Source organism: Priapulus caudatus, unplaced genomic scaffold (genome assembly GCF_000485595.1).
Source record: "Priapulus caudatus unplaced genomic scaffold, Priapulus_caudatus-5.0.1 Scaffold378, whole genome shotgun sequence".
NCBI lineage: Eukaryota > Metazoa > Priapulida > Priapulimorpha > Priapulimorphida > Priapulidae > Priapulus > Priapulus caudatus.
Genome location: NW_014577439.1, coordinates 218,341 through 236,802, shown reverse-complemented (window position 1 = coordinate 236,802; position 18,462 = coordinate 218,341). Strand labels below are relative to the sequence as shown.

Sequence of the window (18,462 nt, the reverse complement as noted above, 5' to 3'; positions counted from 1 at the left end):
AGCAATTAGTCAACAAAGTCTGTAGTACACTCGCAATAAGGGAGCAGGCCTGGCGCACTGTTATAGGCCGCCTTGTGCATACGCCCTACACGTACGTTTCAGTAATATATAGTATATATATAGTAGTATAGTATATGTGCCCATGCAGGGTATTATCGTACTCTGCGAGTAGTAGCCGTCTCTAAGTGTGCCGACTCACGTCGCTGCAGGTTACATTACCGTGTTTATACTTGTGTTTTTTTGACTTGGTACATCTATCTACTTTGTTGACGATGTCGTCGTGCTAGGTTGAGAGGCTACTGCAAGCGGCGTACTCCAAGACGGACGCGACCTTACTCGGCATCGAAGACTGGCCGCGCGCACACGATGAGGACGAAAATTTTCGCAGCCAGGCGGCGCTGCAGTCGCACATCACGCGCCACCGCACTCGTCTGCTTCTGGCGTCGCAGGAAGCCGGATTCTGCGCGGACGTGCAGACGAAGCTGCTCGGCTACGTCGAAGACATGGCGCACGATCCTCCGGGCGAGACGCGGTGGGCGTGGAAGGAGATGCTCGCCTTCTATCTGCTGATGAACAGCAAGGAGCACACGAGCGGCGAGCGAGCCGTCGGATCGCAGTTCTTCGCGAGCGGTAACGAACGTCGTTCCCTGCGTTGGTAGTTCTTCGCGAGCGGTAACGAACGTTGTTCTACGCATTGGTAGTTCTTCGCGAGTGGTAACGAACGTTGTTCTACGCGTTGGTAGTTCTTCGCGAGTGGTAACGAACGTCGTTCCCCTCGTTGGTAGTTCTTTGCGAGCGGTAACGAACGTCGTTCCCCGCAATGGTAGTTCTTCGCGAGCGGTAACGAACGTTGTTCACCGCGTTGGTAGTTCTTCCCAAGCGGTAACGGACGTTGTTCTCCGCGTTGGTAGTTTTTCGCGAGCGGTAACGAACGTCGTTCTACGCGTTGGTAGTTCTTCACGAGTGGTAACAAACGTTGTTCCCCGCACTGGTAGTTCTTTGCGAGCGGTAACGAACGTTGTTCCCCGCGTTGGTAGTTCTTCCCGAGCGGTAACGAACGTCGTTCCCCGCATTGGTAGTTCTTCGCGAGCGGTAACGAACGTTGTTCCCCTCGTTGGTAGTTCTTCACGAGCGGTAACGAACGTTGTTCCACGCGTTGGTAGTTCTTCGCGAGCGGTAACGAACGTCGTTCTACACGTTGGTAGTTCTTCGCGAGTGGTAACGAACGTTGTTCTACGCGTTGGTAGTTCTTCGCGAGTGGTAACGAACGTCGTTCTACGCGTTGGTAGTTCTTCGCGAGCGGTAACGAACGTCGTTCCCCGCGTTGGTAGTTCTTCACGAACGGTAACGAACGTCGCTCCACGTGTTGGTAGTTAGGTTGCAAACTCGAGAGTTTTCTACCGCGTGGTGATCAGTCTATTTGATCAACTTCGTCTCTTTCCATTTTCGATATAGTCCCTTGGACTCTGAAGACTAATATTTACGAGGTTACGAGGTAGTTCTACACGCGACGCTTCGTGACGTCACTCTAGTCACGCCGCGTCGGTGACGTCGTTCGTTGGTGCTGAATAGCATTTTTTGTCGACAGCATCTCCAATAATAATTAATATCTCGACTCGGTAGACGATGTGAGGTTCAGGGAACGTACTACGATCTTTTTACTGCAGTGTGTACTGCGCGATTGATACTGTTAATCTCCGGTTGAACTATGCCGTTTTTGTACAAAACCATAGCTGTACAACGCCATGTAATTCATGTCAATTCGATGTAATACATAAATGTTGTATGCAATAGAAAGATGTTGCATGCTCTTGAAGGATGCAACTTGCTATACAAGGATGTTATATGCTGCAAGTATGATGCTGCATGTCCAACGTTGCTGTTGAAAAGTTACAGAAGCTATGTTATACACGTAAGAGTCATACATTGACATTAGCATAACACGTATCATCATCATATTTATCTTTCTTTTAGGAAATCTAACACAGTCCGGGTTGACGACCTACCATAGAGAAGAAACACTTGGCAAGTTCTACCTTTCTATGGCTGCAGACTACCACAGTGAATTCGAGAAAGCAGAGTATCACATGTTGACAGAATCTACGCTTCAGAAAACCATAATCAAGTACGCATTACAGTCTCACTGCGTCTTATATACATGCAGACGTTGACGTAGACCTACCTTTGAATTACTACCAAGCATGATATTTCTCACAATATCACAATATAATGAGGCCAAGCTCTGAAGGGCATGAAAGAAGACCATTTAAGGATGCTGAAGAAAGGAAACACCACGCACGCACTCACGCACGCGCACTCGCACACGCACGCATGCACACACATCAAAAGGACAGGTCTTAATAATGAATACTTCATAATTACATTTCAGTATGCACAAAAACATCTTAGAGAACAAGTGGCGGCAGCCAAGTACGGAACGAGCCCTCTGGTGGTTTGGCAACATGACAGAGTACATTGAAATTCTGAGCGAAGCCGCAGTACGCCTCGGTGAGCACACTCTACTGGAGATGACAGAAGGCTCTCACAGAAAACAATTGCACAGGGCTGTTGTAGCCGGCGCAATTCTGATAGTGTTCGCCCTACTTCTCTGGCCGATACTGCTCACTCTTCTGATATTGATTGTGCATAGAATACAGATGTTCTATAACTACCTAAAAGCTGAGGGCAAAAAGCGAGGCACTCAATTTGACGCTTCCACTTCCAAGTCTTGAGCATTGGCTAAAGAGTTTTCCGTTAAAAAGACATTTCATTGGGTAACATTTTAACTAACCAATTTACGAGCATCTGAGATTTGTTGGATTTCAGTTTCAAGTCATAGCTAATACTGTCACAGATATTACAATTATTAGTAATTAATATCATTCCTTCTATTAAAATTTATTCTCAATAAAATTATACCATTAATGGTACAATAGTTCAGTTTCAGTACAATAATGAACTGTCATGTTGTTTCTGTAAGTCCTGGAAAAGTGAAATAGTTTGCGACATATCATAACATTATACATTTTATTAAAAAAGACCATTTTATTGATGAATTGAGTGAATTATTTGATATGAGTGTCGGAATGGGTATCTACTTTGAACTAGCTAAAAATCAAACGCCTAATTCTTGTACAAAAAGGAAATTTTTACACGCATCCAAGACGACCACTGGGCCACTAGTGCCATCTAGATGTGAATACAGTCATGAAATGGTGCTAAAGCTGCTTTGCGATCACGTTTTATAAATTATGCATACCAATACAATTTAAGATAGCAAAAGTAGAACTTTTCTTTTAGTATTCCCTTATTCACCATTAATCCATACCACCAAACAAAACATGAACCAATCCTATCCAGATCTTTAACAGATGCCATTGTTTCCTTCACAAGATTTTGCTTAGACACAACTCAAAGATTTCCCTGGATCGCTCCGACTCTGCTGTGAGCTTTATAGAATACCTGCAACACTGCTGAATTCTTTAGTCAGCTGTGCAAATTTCTCGCACAAACTTTTTGATATCATCAACAGAACCAGTTTTTCAGAAATGTAGTTATTCAGAATATCATCAACATTTATGGTAGCCTGAAACACAGCAGCTGTCAACAATTTCACCATCATCATTGCCCATCTTCTAAATAGAAAAAGAAACAATAGGAAATACTTCACGCATTACCATTACGGTACCTAATAGGAACATTAAAAATTCACCTTCGCTAACATGAATAAATATCCACTCCAACCCGAATATCCCTATGTGCGACCATTCTCAATTATGATGTCAATTGAGAGATGGTTTAAATGCCAGACCCATACATGTACCAGCTTTCTGATGAACACTTCTGAACACTTCTAATCAAACAGCAATGAAGACAAAACGACACTGAGCAGTAATCCCTAACGTCTAATGTTTTGTCTGTGTTCTCCACACAATATGAACACTTACCCCCCCTGATGGCCACGCATTGTTAACCGTAGGTCACACTAGAGTCAAGACGTGAACAGCGAAAAAAGGAATTCATTTTTTTACCTCCAGGAGTAAGCTAATTACAGTGTAATTGATATTAAATAATCTGTCATTATCTTACTCCTGTTTACATCAAGCGACAACAGTTGGCTGCATTTCAAGTGACAAAGATACGATATCCTAGGAAATCGACCAACACCCTAATGGCACTAATATTGTACAAAAAGATCTAGGGATGAACAGGAATATGAGAGCAAGCAGGAAACAATCCCCCCTCCCCCCCACACACAAAGCTACCAGATGGCAAGTTGTTGCTTAAACCTTTGGCCTTGACCTTTAAACCCTAAGATTGCAGCTATGAAACCTCGTCGCACTCCGAGGGCCTACCAACGTGGGTTTCCGCGACGACGACAAACGATGACGTAGGGGGCGCTACACAAGCTTCTTTGCCTCGAAGAAGCTCTTGAGGTGTCTCATCTGCCAGAATCCAGTGAGCAGGAGAATGCACGTCTGCACGACAGACCACCACAGCACTCGCTGGTTCGTGCTCTCACTCGTCTGCCGGAAACGCTCCTCGCGATACTGAAACAAAATGAGGGGACATCAGAAAGGCTCACCGTTATGCTACTTTGTACAAGTTAGTGTCAGAATCAATCGTCTTTACATCACACTGAGGAAAATTATTGTAAACAACGCTCGTCGCAATACTGCAATCAACAAGCGATCATCAGAAACTTGAGAATAAGAATGATCACTGCGAGCGGTCGATGTAAATGGCACTGACGAAGAACCAGCACTGCAATGAATCGTTATCAGAACACAGATTCAGCCCATTTAATTTTTCTCTACGTTAGCCTGCACATCAAACCTTACATATAATATATATACATATACCCATACATGTAACTGCGATTAAAATAAAAGATTCATAATGCAGGGAGCGTGTAACGCGTAAGTGGCGGCTTACTCGCTGGTAGTTCTGTTCTTTCGTGATCTGTTCGACTTGCTCCAGCAGCTGCCGGATACGCAGCTCCAGTTCGGACATCTTCTCCTTCTCTGCCACCTGGCCATAGTCCACAGCATGCTCCCCAACCTGAATGTCCAGATGTACTCGCTGCAAGATGCAAAAGTGCAAACATTAACACGTTTTCCTGCTTATAGCACACTGCAAGATGCAAAAATGCAAACATGTTTACCTGCTTATAATGTGCTACAAGATGCTAAAACCTGAACATAAACAGGTTCCCCTGCTTATAACATGAGGCAAGACACAAAAATGCAAACACTACCATGTTTATCTGCTTATAGCACACTGAAAGAACCTAAAACATTAACATAAACACGTGATAAAACCCGAATATGGAGTATATATAGTATTTACACTCTATTACTATTAGTGAGTACAATACACGAAGACTACATATGAAATACATCACGTAACACTTTACACCCTTTCTTATTCCGACAGCATACAGGGTTAATCAGGACCACATCCATATAACGACAAAGCGGGCGCAGAAACAATTCCACGCGCGTCATTTCTCGACAAACAACGACGCGATCTTGGCGCGCGCAGGCGATCGCCTACTCAGATTGTTACTAAGCGCCGTACGTACCAGCTGGCCGCCGCCGAACCACTGCGAGGAGTTTGACATGAGACAGATGACGTGCTCGCCCGGCGTGTGCGACTGGAAGGTGACGCGACCCTCCGAGCTGTACACCTTCGAGAGGACGATCTTGTCGTCGGGGTCGCGCACTTCGACGTGCATGCCGATGCCGGGGCTCGACGGCAGGTAGTCATTAACGTTCCTGTCGTACACCTGCACCTTGTAGTTACCTGCAGGCCAACGCGTAGATGGATGTTAATAAATAGATAGATAGGTCGATAGATAGGTAGGGAGGAAGTAGGTAGGTACTAGGTAGGTAGGCAGGTAGGCAGGTAGTCGTTAACATTCCTGTCGTACACCTGCACCTTGCAGTTACCTGCAGGACAACGCGTAGATAGATAGGTCGATAGATAGGTAGGGAGGCAAGTAGGTAGGTAGGTAGTTAAGTAGACAGGCAGGCAGGCAGACAGATAGGTAGACAGGCAAGCGTGCATGTATGTAGGAAAGCAGATAGGTCGGTAGATCGGTAGGTACTATGCAGATAGATAGATAGCCATAGCTATGTTTATTCAGCACCATCTAACAGAATAATTACATCCATGAACAAAAACAAAAGGGATGAGGTCGCTTCGCAGCTGACAGAAAAGTTTAAAAAAAGCTGGAAATTAAGACCTGCTTGTTAGGCAATTAACTATTAAGGAATGACAGAGAATTTATACGATATTGCAAATAATAATTGAAGGCATGTTTGATCCAGTCATCATCCAGCATAATACAACAAATAATGTAACAATACTAACAATGATTGGATCAAGGATAGTTTGGCACCCCAACAATACGTTTTCGCATATTATGTAGGCATACTAAACTATTAAATCTGGGGTGCTAAACTAGGCTTGGGTTCGGTTACAGTGCCAGACTGGTGCAGACGACACGTGCTAAACCCACACATACGAGTATTACGACGCATGATTGGCTGATGTGTCCTCCAGACTGCCATATCCGTATCACTCCGTGATACATGTAAATGTATAGATGATATTTAAATGTTTTAAAAGTGACACGATGAATTAATTTTGTTTCTTCACGAACCTGTGATGACAGTTTCCTCGGGTATCTCTTCGATGAAACACTTCCGTTCGGTCTCACCAATGTGGAAGTATAAACCAGATCCTAAGCTTATAGTCATACTAAAAAACACTAAACACAAGACTCTATTTGTGGCTGTATTCATATTGTATAGCATTTTGATTTATATGGTAAAAACAAATTAAACTTAACAAACTACTTTACGTAAAGCCACGTCAACAACACTGCTTTCCTCTGCCTAGACACGAGACAAGGGAACAGCTGTGCCACTAAAACCGACCGCCGACCAATAACCAAATAAAAACTGAATAAACCAGTAACTGAATAAAAAGCGAGAAAGCCATGGCTACGGGTATTACTATTCGTACATAATTGGGTCGAACCTACTTTACTTGGGGAATTTTGCATGTCACATATTTACATTTCTATTCTTGCATAACTAAACTCAATGTAATTATATATAGGCATTTTCTCGTCTTCATTCATAATGACAGACATCCCTTACGAGTAACCTACGTGGGCGGCTGGATTTGCAGCTATTGCAGTCGATGTTAGCTGATGTCACAGTGGCTGATGTTAGTGCATGTGGGTCTGTTTACGAGTGCGAAAGGCGAAGCCATTGAGAAATTGCACGTGGTTCGTGCTCCATATTAAGCCCATTTTTTACCAACTTTAAGGAGATGTCAGGTCAACACAGTTCATATAACAGTAAGTTCAAGAGGTCACTTGGCGAGGTAAGTCATTCCGAAGTAATGATTAACTGAGAACATGTGTAACACTAAAGTAAAATATGAACCAAGTAGGGGCCTACCGTTGAAAAAAATAACTTTTTTTTAAAACTGGAAACATCTCACAGTCACATAACTTAAAGGGATCGTTTACTCTAGGTTCTAGTGTTATTTTCAGTTAATTTAGGTTAAAATTACGCTACATAAAAAGTTTCATGGTTCAATCACCATTAGAAATATTATTAAAAAATGTTTTAAAACTAACGACAAAAGTTTGATTAACTCGCAGCTATGCCTATAGTGCCTGCATACCTCCCAAATCCCATTGGTTGATACAAAGCACGTGCTTGAAACTCCTGTTTTATGGTGCATTGTGACCCTAACCCTAACCCTAACCCCTAACCCTAATTAAAATTTAATAAAAAAAATTAAAAAAAAATTAATTGTCAAAATTATTTGTTGTTATTAAATTGTTGTAAATAAATCATGTAAATATTTGCGTTAATTGAGAAAAAATAGTTAAATGGATAAAGATAGAAAAATACAGAAAAGAGGAAAATAATTAAAAAACTGATGGGATTCGATCCAAAGACCTTTCAGCCGTGATGGCGTGCCGCAACCGTTCGTCTATTGAGGCTTATTGTGTTTATAGATTATGGATGTGCCATGAATATGACAACACTGTGACGTCATTGAGGCAGTTGAGGCACGTGATTTGTATCAACCAATGGGATTTAGGAGGTATGCAGGCCCTATAGCTGCGAGTGTTTGATTACAACGACGGTGGCGCCACTTAAAGCGCACGATCTGATAAGTTGCGCAAAACGACTTTTCAGCCAAGGGGTACAGACCGAGGGTGTTTCTTATTTATTAATTCAAAAGCAAAAGGATTGTAATATATCTTATAAACGACATATAGTTTCAGTTATATTATGGATAAATTTGTACTAAAATGAACATTGTTCGGTTAAATAGCATTTGGGTATGAATATAATTGCACCTTTGTGATTAGCCCTTGGTCTGTAACGTGCAAAATAAATTGGGAAATGCGCAACTTTTTCAGGGTGGCAGCACGGTCGCGGGTGTCATGGCGCCGTTCAAATTTCGTGGCGTTGATGTGTAATTAATTATAACAATTAAATTAGGTATCTGGTAACAAATACGTGTGCGTATACATAGACGATATGTTATACAGTAAGTTACAGTTGTATGCAGTAAAATCCGAGAGTATACTATCCCTTTAAATAGCATTTAGGTATAAATATAATTGCACCTTTGTGATTAGCCCGAGCGGTCTGTAACGTGCAAAATAAATTGGCAAATGCGCAACTTTTTCAGGGTGGCAGCACGGTCGCGGGTGTCAATGTGTATAATTAATTATAACAATTAAATTAGGTATCTGGTAACAAGCTATATAGTACGTGTGGTATAGACGATTTGTTATACAGTAAGTACAGTTGTATGCAGTAAAATCCTATAGTCTACTATCTCTTTAATATACCCGTAATCATAACCTAATTAAGTCTAACAATTGTTCAGTGTAGCGGGTGTCAGGACTGACAAGAGTTCACTGTTGTACGGCATAGAATATCATACTATTAGTATATTACTATTGGCATTTGTACTATTAGTATTGCTCATAGGGTCTATGTCCCCCAGGGTACTGCCAGAACGTACCCTGGGTACGGTCCGGTATACCGTAACGTACCCTGGTAACTATCTGATATGGTTAGGGTTAGGGAGTAGGCGTAGGCGACTCCCTAGACTCGTTAGTGGAGTAGGCGAGGTACGGCCCGGCATATTAGATACTGATAGTACCAGGGTACGTTCCGGCAGTACCCTGGGGGACATCTAGACCCTCTCAGCATTAGTATTAATTATTATTAATTACTATAGTCTGGCCTATAGCCACAACTGGCACAAGTTATGTTAATTCTCGCTTCTGACTACGTTGCCTACCTTCCTACAAGTACAACGTGAAACAGTCATATTTTTTCATTTTTTTATTTATATTTATTTATTTAGGCATTTATCCATCATATATACAATACATAGCATACTTTTACAATAAAATTCTGAATTTATAAAATTGGATAACTACCAAGGATATATACACAAAAAGCATGACTAGCATACTTATTTACATTGTGGTCCTTATTTTGCTCTGCCTTGAATCTAACAATTACACTATACTAACAGCACTAACTATTGAAGTATACAAATTTGTAGTTTTAATCGGTCATACAATGGTACATTCTCATAAGACAATACAAACTTTTCTTATGCTTAATTTCAACCGAATTCTTTTAGCGAAAATCATACTCCTCTGCCTCTAATCTTTCTACCTTTTCCATCAGACATTTCTTAACACTATACTTAAAACTAGAATAAACAGAATTTGTCCTAACTTGCTGTGGTAGAGAGTTCCAAGCTTCAATTGCAGTACAAGTAAAAGAGTTTTCCCCACTGCTTCCCACCCTCGGTTTAAAAATAGACATCTCACCTTCCCTTGTATTGAAACTATGGACTTCTGACGTTAACATGACACCTTCTGTCATATACTGTGGGCCGAGATTATGTAATATTTAAAAAACCCTATTTACCTTCAGTTGCATTACCCTGAACTCTACAGGTACCCAATTTACAGCCTTGAACTCTCTAGCACCTATGTGTGCTCTAGTACCTAGGTTGAGCTAGAACACATCTAATGGCTTTATTTTGACACACTTGCAGCTTAGCCCTTGTGCGCTTTTAATTGGGAGACTGCTGTACCATATACTGCTTACATAGTCAAAATGACGTTGAATTAGGGCAGAAACTAGTAATCTTTTACATATGCCGTGTTTAAATACTTAGCTTTTCTGGAAAGAAATTTCAATCTATTGTAAAATGTAAACCTTTTTTACAATCTTAATTCCCGTTACCTCACCACTCATGGAGTCTTCCAAGTCTATTCCTAGATACTTAACTGTATTTTTATGTGCAATTGCCACCCCGTTACATCTGATGCCCAGGTTTGGATTATCCCTGAGTTTGTGTTTAGTTCCAAAAATAATACTTTCTGTTTTTCCAAGATGCAAGGATAAATTATCATCATTGAGCCATTTATTAATGGAATATGCAATTCTCTACTTAATTCTTCCTGTATAGCCTGTACCTCTGTCCCTGAAACTACTAAGGCCGAATCGTCAGCATATAATAAAAGCTTGACTGCCTTTGCCATGTCATTAACATAAATCAGAAATAACAGAGGACCCAAAATCGAGCCTTGTGGTACTCCACATGCAATAGGGTCCTTATTAGAGAAGGTACTGCCTACATCAGTTATTTGGCTTCTACCAGAGAGATAAGCACTGAACCATTTCACAGTCCTAATATCCATTCCGTTAGCTTTTAGCTTGGTTAGTAGAATTTTATGGTCAACTGTATCAAAAGCTTTTTGAAGATCTAATAAAACCATACCAGTTAGATTTCCTTTGTCAGACTCTTTACGAATAATATCAGTTAGATGGATTAAACTTGTGTCAGTTGAGAAATTTGATCTCAAGCCAGATTGGAACTCGTACAGTAAGGAATTTTCTATTAAATATTTCTCTACTTGGTTAAATACTATAACTTATAGGCTATTTGCTCCAAAACTTTGGACATGACACTTAAAATTGACACAGGCCTATAGTTTCCAGGTTCTGTTTTGCTATTCTTTTTATGTATCGGAATGACCCTTGCTGCTTTCACGTCATCAGGGATTTTTCCTTGGATGAATGCCATGTTGATTACATGTGTACGCAAGAGCTGAGCAAATAACATTTGATCCATCTTTTATAAATTTAGCGGGAATATTATCTAACCCAATAACCTTACGGTACCTGTATTAATGTTTTTCAGCACCCGTAGTACCTCTTCCTCTCCCACCGTTGTAAAAGTAAATGAATTTTCTACTACGCCTTTGTCCCTATAATAATTTTGAAGACTATAATCTCATCATACGTCCCTTCCTTTTGTGGTAGATCGTTCACCAAGTTTGAGGCCACACTTGTGAAATACTTATTAAAATTATTTGCAACAATTGCTTTGTCAAAACATATATTTTCTCAAATGTTTAGCCCTACCCTGCCCAAGTTACTGGTTTCCTTATTTTTCATCCTCTTTTCAGACTCTTTAAAGTCTGCCATAATTTTTTAGGGTCATATTTTTGTGGTCCTCAGCCTTTCCCGTATAGTAATTATAGCCTTTGCTTTCTTAATTTTATTTTGAACTTTGTTTCTAAGCAATTTAAAATCCTTGTATGTAATTTCATCTTTACTCCTCTTAGGCCAAAACAAAATATATTTTTGTTATACCGTTACAAAATGCCGAAAAAAATAGATAGGTATACCATATAGTGTTTGAGGCCACACTTGTTGAAATACTTATTAAAATTGTTTGCAACAATTCTGCTTGTCAAAACATATATTTTCTCTCAAATATTTAGCCCTACCCTGCCCAAGTTACTGGTTTCCTTATTTTCATCCTCTTTTCAGACTCTTTAAAGTCTGCCATAATTTTTTAGGGTCATTTTTGTGGTCCTCAGCCTTTTCCGTATAGTAATTAGCCTTTGCTTTCTTAACTTTATTTCTGAACTCTGTTTCTAAGCAATTTAAAATCCTTGTATGTAATTTCATCTTTACTCCTCTTAGGCCAAAACAAAATATATGTGTGGTTACCGTTACATGCCGAAAAAAAATAGGGTAGGTATACCATATATGTGGAAAACATTTTTATTCTTTAAATATTTTATTTACACGAACCATGTCGAAAGGATGTGCTTTACGCATCAGCAAACTGTCCAATTCATATTTATTTTAAAGTTGTTTTTTAAATTTTTTTTTGACTTTAAAGAAAATTGACAATAAAATGTTTAGGGTCGCTGGGAATAAATAGGGTCGGTCGGGAAACCGTAACCACACCTATATTTTGTTTTGGCCTTATGAAGCAGTAATTTTCTATCTCTTTCCAGAATAATTAAGCTCCCAAATCTCACTATCAAACCATGGCTCAGTTCTTTGTTTTATTCTAGCTTGTTTAATAGGGGCGACAGTATACGTGTCAATGGCCTCTAGGAGGTATTTTTGAAAAATTTCCCATGCATGTTCTATAGAATCCACGTTAAAAATTTTATACAATTGCTTCTCTTTTAACTTATCTCTAAATACCTCTGGACTATATGTTTTTAATGATCTAATTCTCCTAGTTTTATGCTTATACCTATATAACCTGTCTTGAAGTTTTCCTAGTACAGTAAGTTAAAAAATGATCACTCACTCCCTTGGCTATGATGCCCGATTTACTAATTTTGAGTGCATCAGAAACCATTATTAAATCGATGGCGGACTCACTTATATTAGTTACTCGTGCAGTAGTGATTAGTTGTTTGAGATCATATTGGTAGCAGTAATCTTTAAGAGCCTTTTAAGCATATTCTATCACCTTTTCCCATTGATTTTTCTAGAACGTTAACATTAAAATCCCCTAATATAATAATTTCCTGCTCATTGAACCTGTCAGCATTTATACTAATATTTTTCAATAGTTCGAAGAAGTTGCCTTGTTTTGGTGGTCGATAGCATACCCCGGTCAATATTGGTTTTGATCTTGGTCGGGCTAAGTCTGGCCATGCCAACACTAATCTCCATGAATAATTCAAATGGTGGGATACTCACACATGGCATTTTCTGAACAAAATAACATTGTTGAAGCAATGTACAGCGCTAAGATTCATGAAAGGTAGAAACTTCAAATTCACCCTGACATGAATGACTATATATATAGAATCACAGGGGTCGAAATAAGCGATGGTCTGATGGTCCGGGACCATCAAATAATCAGGAGGACCATCAAATTTTCAAAGTCAATGGTCCGACAGACCATTGAATATTTTGGTCCCATTTTATGGTAATTTTCTTTGAAGTTTCCACGTTCCAATATGTAAAATCTCTTTCTTACGCTTGCAGCAGAGAACAATTTGAAATTTAGGAGGACCATCTAAAATTTAGGAGGACCATCTAAATTTCAAACTAGATATGGTTCTGTGGACCATATCTTTTTTTCTCCTTATTTCTACCCCTGTATCATATGGTATTTTGTACAGGCCACTGTAGAGATGATTTAAGCTCGTTGTATTTTTTGCAGCTACCACTGGAATGCTCGTCGAAATGCTGGGGCGAGTTTGGACGTGGACTCGTTCGGCAGAAATACTATGACCAAGAGAAAATCACAGAGTCTAAGCTAGCCCGTGTGCTGGGCACTCTAGACTTGACAGCTTTAGGTGAGACGCTCTATAGTTCTCCTGTATACCTAAGCCCAATGAAATATTTGCTGGTTTTTAAAGGAGCTTATGGGCTATTTCCTCTCAGCCATACAGAATGATCACCACTGTGCAAAATGTCTCATACATTAATTGGGCCTACTTGTCAAGACTTCGTAATTCGCTGACTATATAATGTGTACACATTGAGTAAATATACTATGCATATTGAGTATTATCTAGTATTCTAGAGAGTATAATTGTAACTGTCAAAGTGTGTAGGTCACAATTGATACCTTTCTAAAAATGAAATTATTTGTCTGTTGATTATAAAGTGGGCAGTCACGTGGCATTGTACATACTGTATCATCAGGAGTGAATAATAGGTAGTTGTAAAAGGTTGCACTAGAGTGCAGTATGCGGCACAGCCGTCATTGCGAGGCATGCTCACCTCGAAACCTAGCAATGTAATACCACAAACGTTTCTACTGAATGGTAGTTCCTGCATCTGTTAAAAATAACATATCCATCACTGATCTAATACCTATCAATATGTGTGTATGGTTTATTTTCGATTTCACATTTCAATTTGGCTAAATCAAGTAAAATTTCTACTAAAGTTGATGGGTGTTTTGCTTTGCTCACACGTGTGTATTATTAGTTATGAAGGGCTCTGCGAATATGAAGTGCTCGTTACATAGCTGATTTATTCCCCCACAGGTATCGGCAGCACGTTAGGAGCAGGTGTCTACGTCGTGGCAGGACAGGTGGCTCGTCAGACTGCTGGCCCAGCGGTCGTCATCTCCTTCCTCATAGCAGCCGTGGCGTCAGTTCTCTCAGGTAAGTTATCTCGTTTATTACAGCAGCCATAGCGTCAGTCTTTTCAGATACAGCTCTTAACATCAATCCTCTCTCGTGAGTTATCTCCTGTAGCAGCTATAGCTTTAGTTCTCTCAGGTAAGTTATCTCGTTTATTACAGCAGCCATAGCTTCAGTCCTTTCAGATACGTTGTTATCTCTTACAGCAGCTCTTAAATTCGATCCTCTCTCGTGAGTTATCTCCTGTAGCAGCTATATAGCTTTAGTTCCCTCAGGTTAGTTATCACCATAGCAGTTATAGATTCAGCTCCCTCCGGTTAATTATTTCCTTATGGCATTTATAGCTTTAGTTCCCTCGGGTAAGTTATATTAGCTCCTAGAGCAGCTATAGCTTCAGTTCTCACAGGCAAATTATCTCCTCTCTTACTACAGCTATAGTAGAGACTGCACATTTCCATGAAAACGGAAAATGGACGGAAATCGCGGAATCACCCCGTCTGAAACGGAATCACCAGTTTCACCAAAAATAACCTGCCAAAACACAAAAATAACCTGCCAAAACAGCTCAAATTACTCCCAACACACATAAAATGATTATGAAAACTTATATTACATTCATCACTTTAACCCTCCAAAAGAAATTACAGATCCAAAAAAAAATACAAACACAGAAAAAACAGGCATCCATCAGTGTTTTCTCTTAATTTTAATTATTTCTGAATAAAAATGTAGAAATTTACTGAAACGGAATTGAAGTGGAATTTAGTAATCTTCGAAACGGAATTTGGCAAATTTTGAAGCGGAAATGTGCAGTCTCTACTATAGGTAAGGTTATACAAGTACAGCACATCACTACCAGAATCTAGTCATGGTTGTACATGTGTACAAGTAATGTAGCTATATTCCTGCCGCTGTGTGTGTGTGTGTGAGTGTGTGAGTGCGTGTGTGCGTGTGTGTGTGCGTGCGTGTGTGCGCGTGCGCGTGCGCGCGTGTGTGTACGCGTGTGTGTGTGCATGGGGATGACGTGTGTGCATGCATACATGTGTGACCTTAAACACACGTGAAGTGACTTTGCTCAATGGTTCGTGACAAGACTAAGTAGTACGTAAATCTGGATTTTAGTGCTGATGTGTGCACGTGTAGCTGGCTGAGTGTGTGTAATGAAACTTGTTTGGCAGCCAAGGTGGTAGCTACAGTTAAACCCGTATGTAGGGAGGGGTTCATCGGGAAAAACTCCAATAGTTCGCTTTATAGACTGGTGATCGTGCTATAATGGCTGTTCCACTTTATAACTGCCACTCGAGAAAATCATCAAGTTTCCTTAGTGGATAAGTTTTCACTTTTAGAGATAATCGCTGACACAAGTTGGCTGTACATTTTAGGTCCGCCGTGTATGTTACTTTAATAATATGAATGCTAACGCTACCCATATGTACTGCACAGATTTACATCAAGATATTTCGGGTTGTAGGTCCCTACTTCTGGTAATATGATACATATAGTTGTTATTGCCTCTCCGATCATATAAAAAGGCTTCTTTTCTCTTCACATTTGTTTTGCGTGGGAAGTCTTAGATATGACACGTACGTCATCGGCGTGCATGCTGAATGAGGTGGAAATAGCAGGTTTACAACCTTCGCGATAGCTAAATATAGATTCATCGCCATGCCTCCACGCCACGACACCTAAGACGCCTGCGAGCGAGCGTAAACATAAATTGTCCGTACAAGACCTGCCAATTAATCTACTAGGGATCGTCGGATGCTGGGAAGAGCAGCATTGATGGATGCTCGCTTCGTGATAGCTGTGGCGGGGCTATATTCGGGATGGTGCAGGTGCACTGATAGTCGTTGGATATCACGATAGGTGCATCTCTATCCTATCATGAATTCCGATTCTAAGAATTGCTCTCTAGTGACCTATATACTATGGTCCAGATGAGGTCACCTCTATCAAACTTTTCTCTTTCTAGCACTTGCCTCTACTAACTGGTACTCTCTCTACTACTAGGTTCAATTGATGCGTAAAAGCAGCAGTACCATGTTCCAGCCTCTATAGAGAAGCTCGTGAGCTCGTGTGATAGGCACGTGTAATCGTATAGGGTGTGACCAGGTTCGTGTACAGCAGATACGTGTGCAAATAGCACTTGAGCCACAAACAGTATAATTAATGCTATAACCACTGAATTACTACGGTAACTCTATTCTTTAATGAACAACATCATAAACACATACAGTACAAGGATGGCTACGCAAGCCATCAATCAATGACGCGTTACAAGTGTTTCATATCATACAACCTAGCAGGCGGCTCCTCTTGTCAGTTGACGGCGGCAACGGTAGCAGAGATCGGCAGGTGAGTCCTTGTGTCAGCTGGCAGCGGTAACGGTAGCGTGGTGACGAGCAGCAGGTGAGAGCAGTGGGTGCGGACAGCGTCGTGAACTGTCAAGCACCGTGGAACCGTGTCTGTCTTCTTGTCGAAACTGTTCGGTATTTATACAACTGGAGGAATGCATGGCCTGAGCGTGGTCAAGGCCTTGTTGCGTGCGGATGGTGCAATCCTGTCCTTCTCCAGATTTTTATGGATAACTGAAGGTGAGAAGCTGTGGACGCTTCTTGAGTCTGGTGTGGGAACCGTGGCAGGTCGATTCATGTTCTTCATATTTCCCATATTTGTCGGCGGCGTCGTTGTTTGTTCTTTATCAGTCGGCATGCGACGTCAAGGTGTGATGTCCTTCTATAGGTACTAAAATCTCATAGTGTCGCCTTGTGTAGGTGATTACTTTCTCTCTCTGCCGTCGCATATTTTCTCTTCTTTTGTTGGGTCACGCGCGCGACACGCGTGCGGCGTGCGCGGCTGGTGAGAGCAGGACCTGGTGTCCTTCGCTTGTTGCCTTGGCTGTTAATAACCTATGACGTGATCTGCTTACGTTTAATGACCCGTGTCATTAGGTTTCATACTAGGTTAAATAATTCGATATCTACGTCACTACACCTCACAGGGCATCCCTTTCCTCCTTTCCTTCTCCCATCCCTCACCCTCGCCCTTGGTAGATTTGCATCGCTATCCAAACAAAAGTTCATTCACCTCTCCCCTTTACCAATCATCACTTTTTTAGTTGCTCATGTTTTTGAACACTGGGATTTCCCCAATAACGTACAGTAGGCGTCTAGCAGTTGGCGGAAGGCATGTGAAGCTGTGAACCTATATAGTATACGAGCTAGCGAAGGGTGTGTAGAAGCAACAACAATTAACGGAAGCAGCAGCAAGCAGGCAGCACATGTACATGCACAAGGGTGGCTGATGCAAGCACGCGGCCCGGTTACACATACGCGCACGCCTGCCCGGCGGATTCCTGGCAATCAGCCAAAACCACGAGTTTAACTGCACGCCGCCGCGCGAGATTCCGCGATTCCTGCCGTGATTCACTCGGCGATGCTATTGCGTCAGCTTTGGCGATGCAGGATGCTGCGGGGGATGCGGGGCGTATTGATTGCGGCGGGAAGCTGAGCGTTGCCGCCGCGTCACTCAGTCGTACGTGCGTCACCACGGCCGTGTCTCACGTCACAGGCGGGTGAGATATGTGGAGGCGTGACCATAGAGAGGAGGGAGAAGGAGCTAGAGGAGGAGGAGGAGGAGGAGAAGCACGGGGAGGAGGAGGAGAAGGAGAAGCAGGAGGAGGAAGAGGAGAAGGAGGAGGAGGAGGAGAAGGAGAAGCACGGGGAAGAGGAGGAGAAGGAGAAGCAGGAGGAGGAGGAGGAGGAGGAGGAGGAGGAGAAGGAGAAGCAGGGGGAGGAGGAGGAGGAGCAGGAGGAGGAGGAGGAGGAAGGGGAGGAGAAGGAGGAGGAAGGGCAGGGGGAGGGGAGGAGGAGGAGAAGAATGAGCAGAGGGGAGGAGAAGGAGGAGGAAGGGCAGGGGGAGGGGAGGAGGAGGAGAAGAATGAGCAGAGGGGAGGAGAAGGAGGAGGA

General features: G+C 41.7%; 3 protein-coding genes across 3 annotated transcripts in view; 2 read left to right on the top strand and 1 right to left on the bottom strand.

Moving 5' to 3' along the window:
• The first annotated feature begins 142 nt into the window (after window positions 1-142).
• Window positions 143-3,238, top strand: LOC106809702. Its single transcript, XM_014812871.1, has 4 exons — window positions 143-157; window positions 288-630; window positions 1,975-2,125; window positions 2,390-3,238. The coding sequence occupies exons 1-4, from the start codon at window positions 143-145 to the stop codon at window positions 2,730-2,732; spliced, it is 852 nt and encodes a 283-aa protein (XP_014668357.1). The 3' UTR covers window positions 2,733-3,238.
• Window positions 3,026-6,927, bottom strand: LOC106809706 (transmembrane emp24 domain-containing protein eca-like). Its single transcript, XM_014812878.1, has 4 exons — window positions 6,668-6,927; window positions 5,585-5,805; window positions 4,936-5,082; window positions 3,026-4,550 (listed from the first exon to the last, which is right to left on the bottom strand). Exons 1-4 carry the CDS (start codon window positions 6,819-6,821, stop codon window positions 4,401-4,403), a joined length of 672 nt encoding a protein of 223 aa, XP_014668364.1. The 5' UTR covers window positions 6,822-6,927; the 3' UTR covers window positions 3,026-4,400.
• Window positions 6,928-7,230: 303 nt separating this feature from the next.
• LOC106809701 (cationic amino acid transporter 2-like) overlaps window positions 7,231-18,462 on the top strand; it is a 35,396-nt gene continuing 24,164 nt past the window's right edge. Inside the window, exons 1-3 of the mRNA XM_014812870.1 lie at window positions 7,231-7,398; window positions 13,561-13,696; window positions 14,396-14,515. Coding sequence (XP_014668356.1) covers window positions 7,345-7,398; window positions 13,561-13,696; window positions 14,396-14,515 — 310 coding nt within the window. The 5' untranslated portion in view covers window positions 7,231-7,344. The remainder of the gene's footprint in view (window positions 7,399-13,560; window positions 13,697-14,395; window positions 14,516-18,462) is intronic.

Coding starts and splice junctions, on each gene's coding strand:
- LOC106809706 (XM_014812878.1), bottom strand. CDS start 6,821: ATGCTATACAATATGAATACAGCCACAAATAGAGTCTTGTGTTTAGTG. Junction 5,083..5,584: donor GGTTCGGCGGCGGCCAGCTG/GTACGTACGGCG, acceptor TGCATCTTGCAG/CGAGTACATCTGGACATTCA. Junction 4,551..4,935: donor AAGAACAGAACTACCAGCGA/GTAAGCCGCCAC, acceptor ATTTTGTTTCAG/TATCGCGAGGAGCGTTTCCG.
- LOC106809702 (XM_014812871.1), top strand. Junction 631..1,974: donor ATCGCAGTTCTTCGCGAGCG/GTAACGAACGTC, acceptor TCTTTCTTTTAG/GAAATCTAACACAGTCCGGG. Junction 2,126..2,389: donor CTTCAGAAAACCATAATCAA/GTACGCATTACA, acceptor ATTACATTTCAG/TATGCACAAAAACATCTTAG.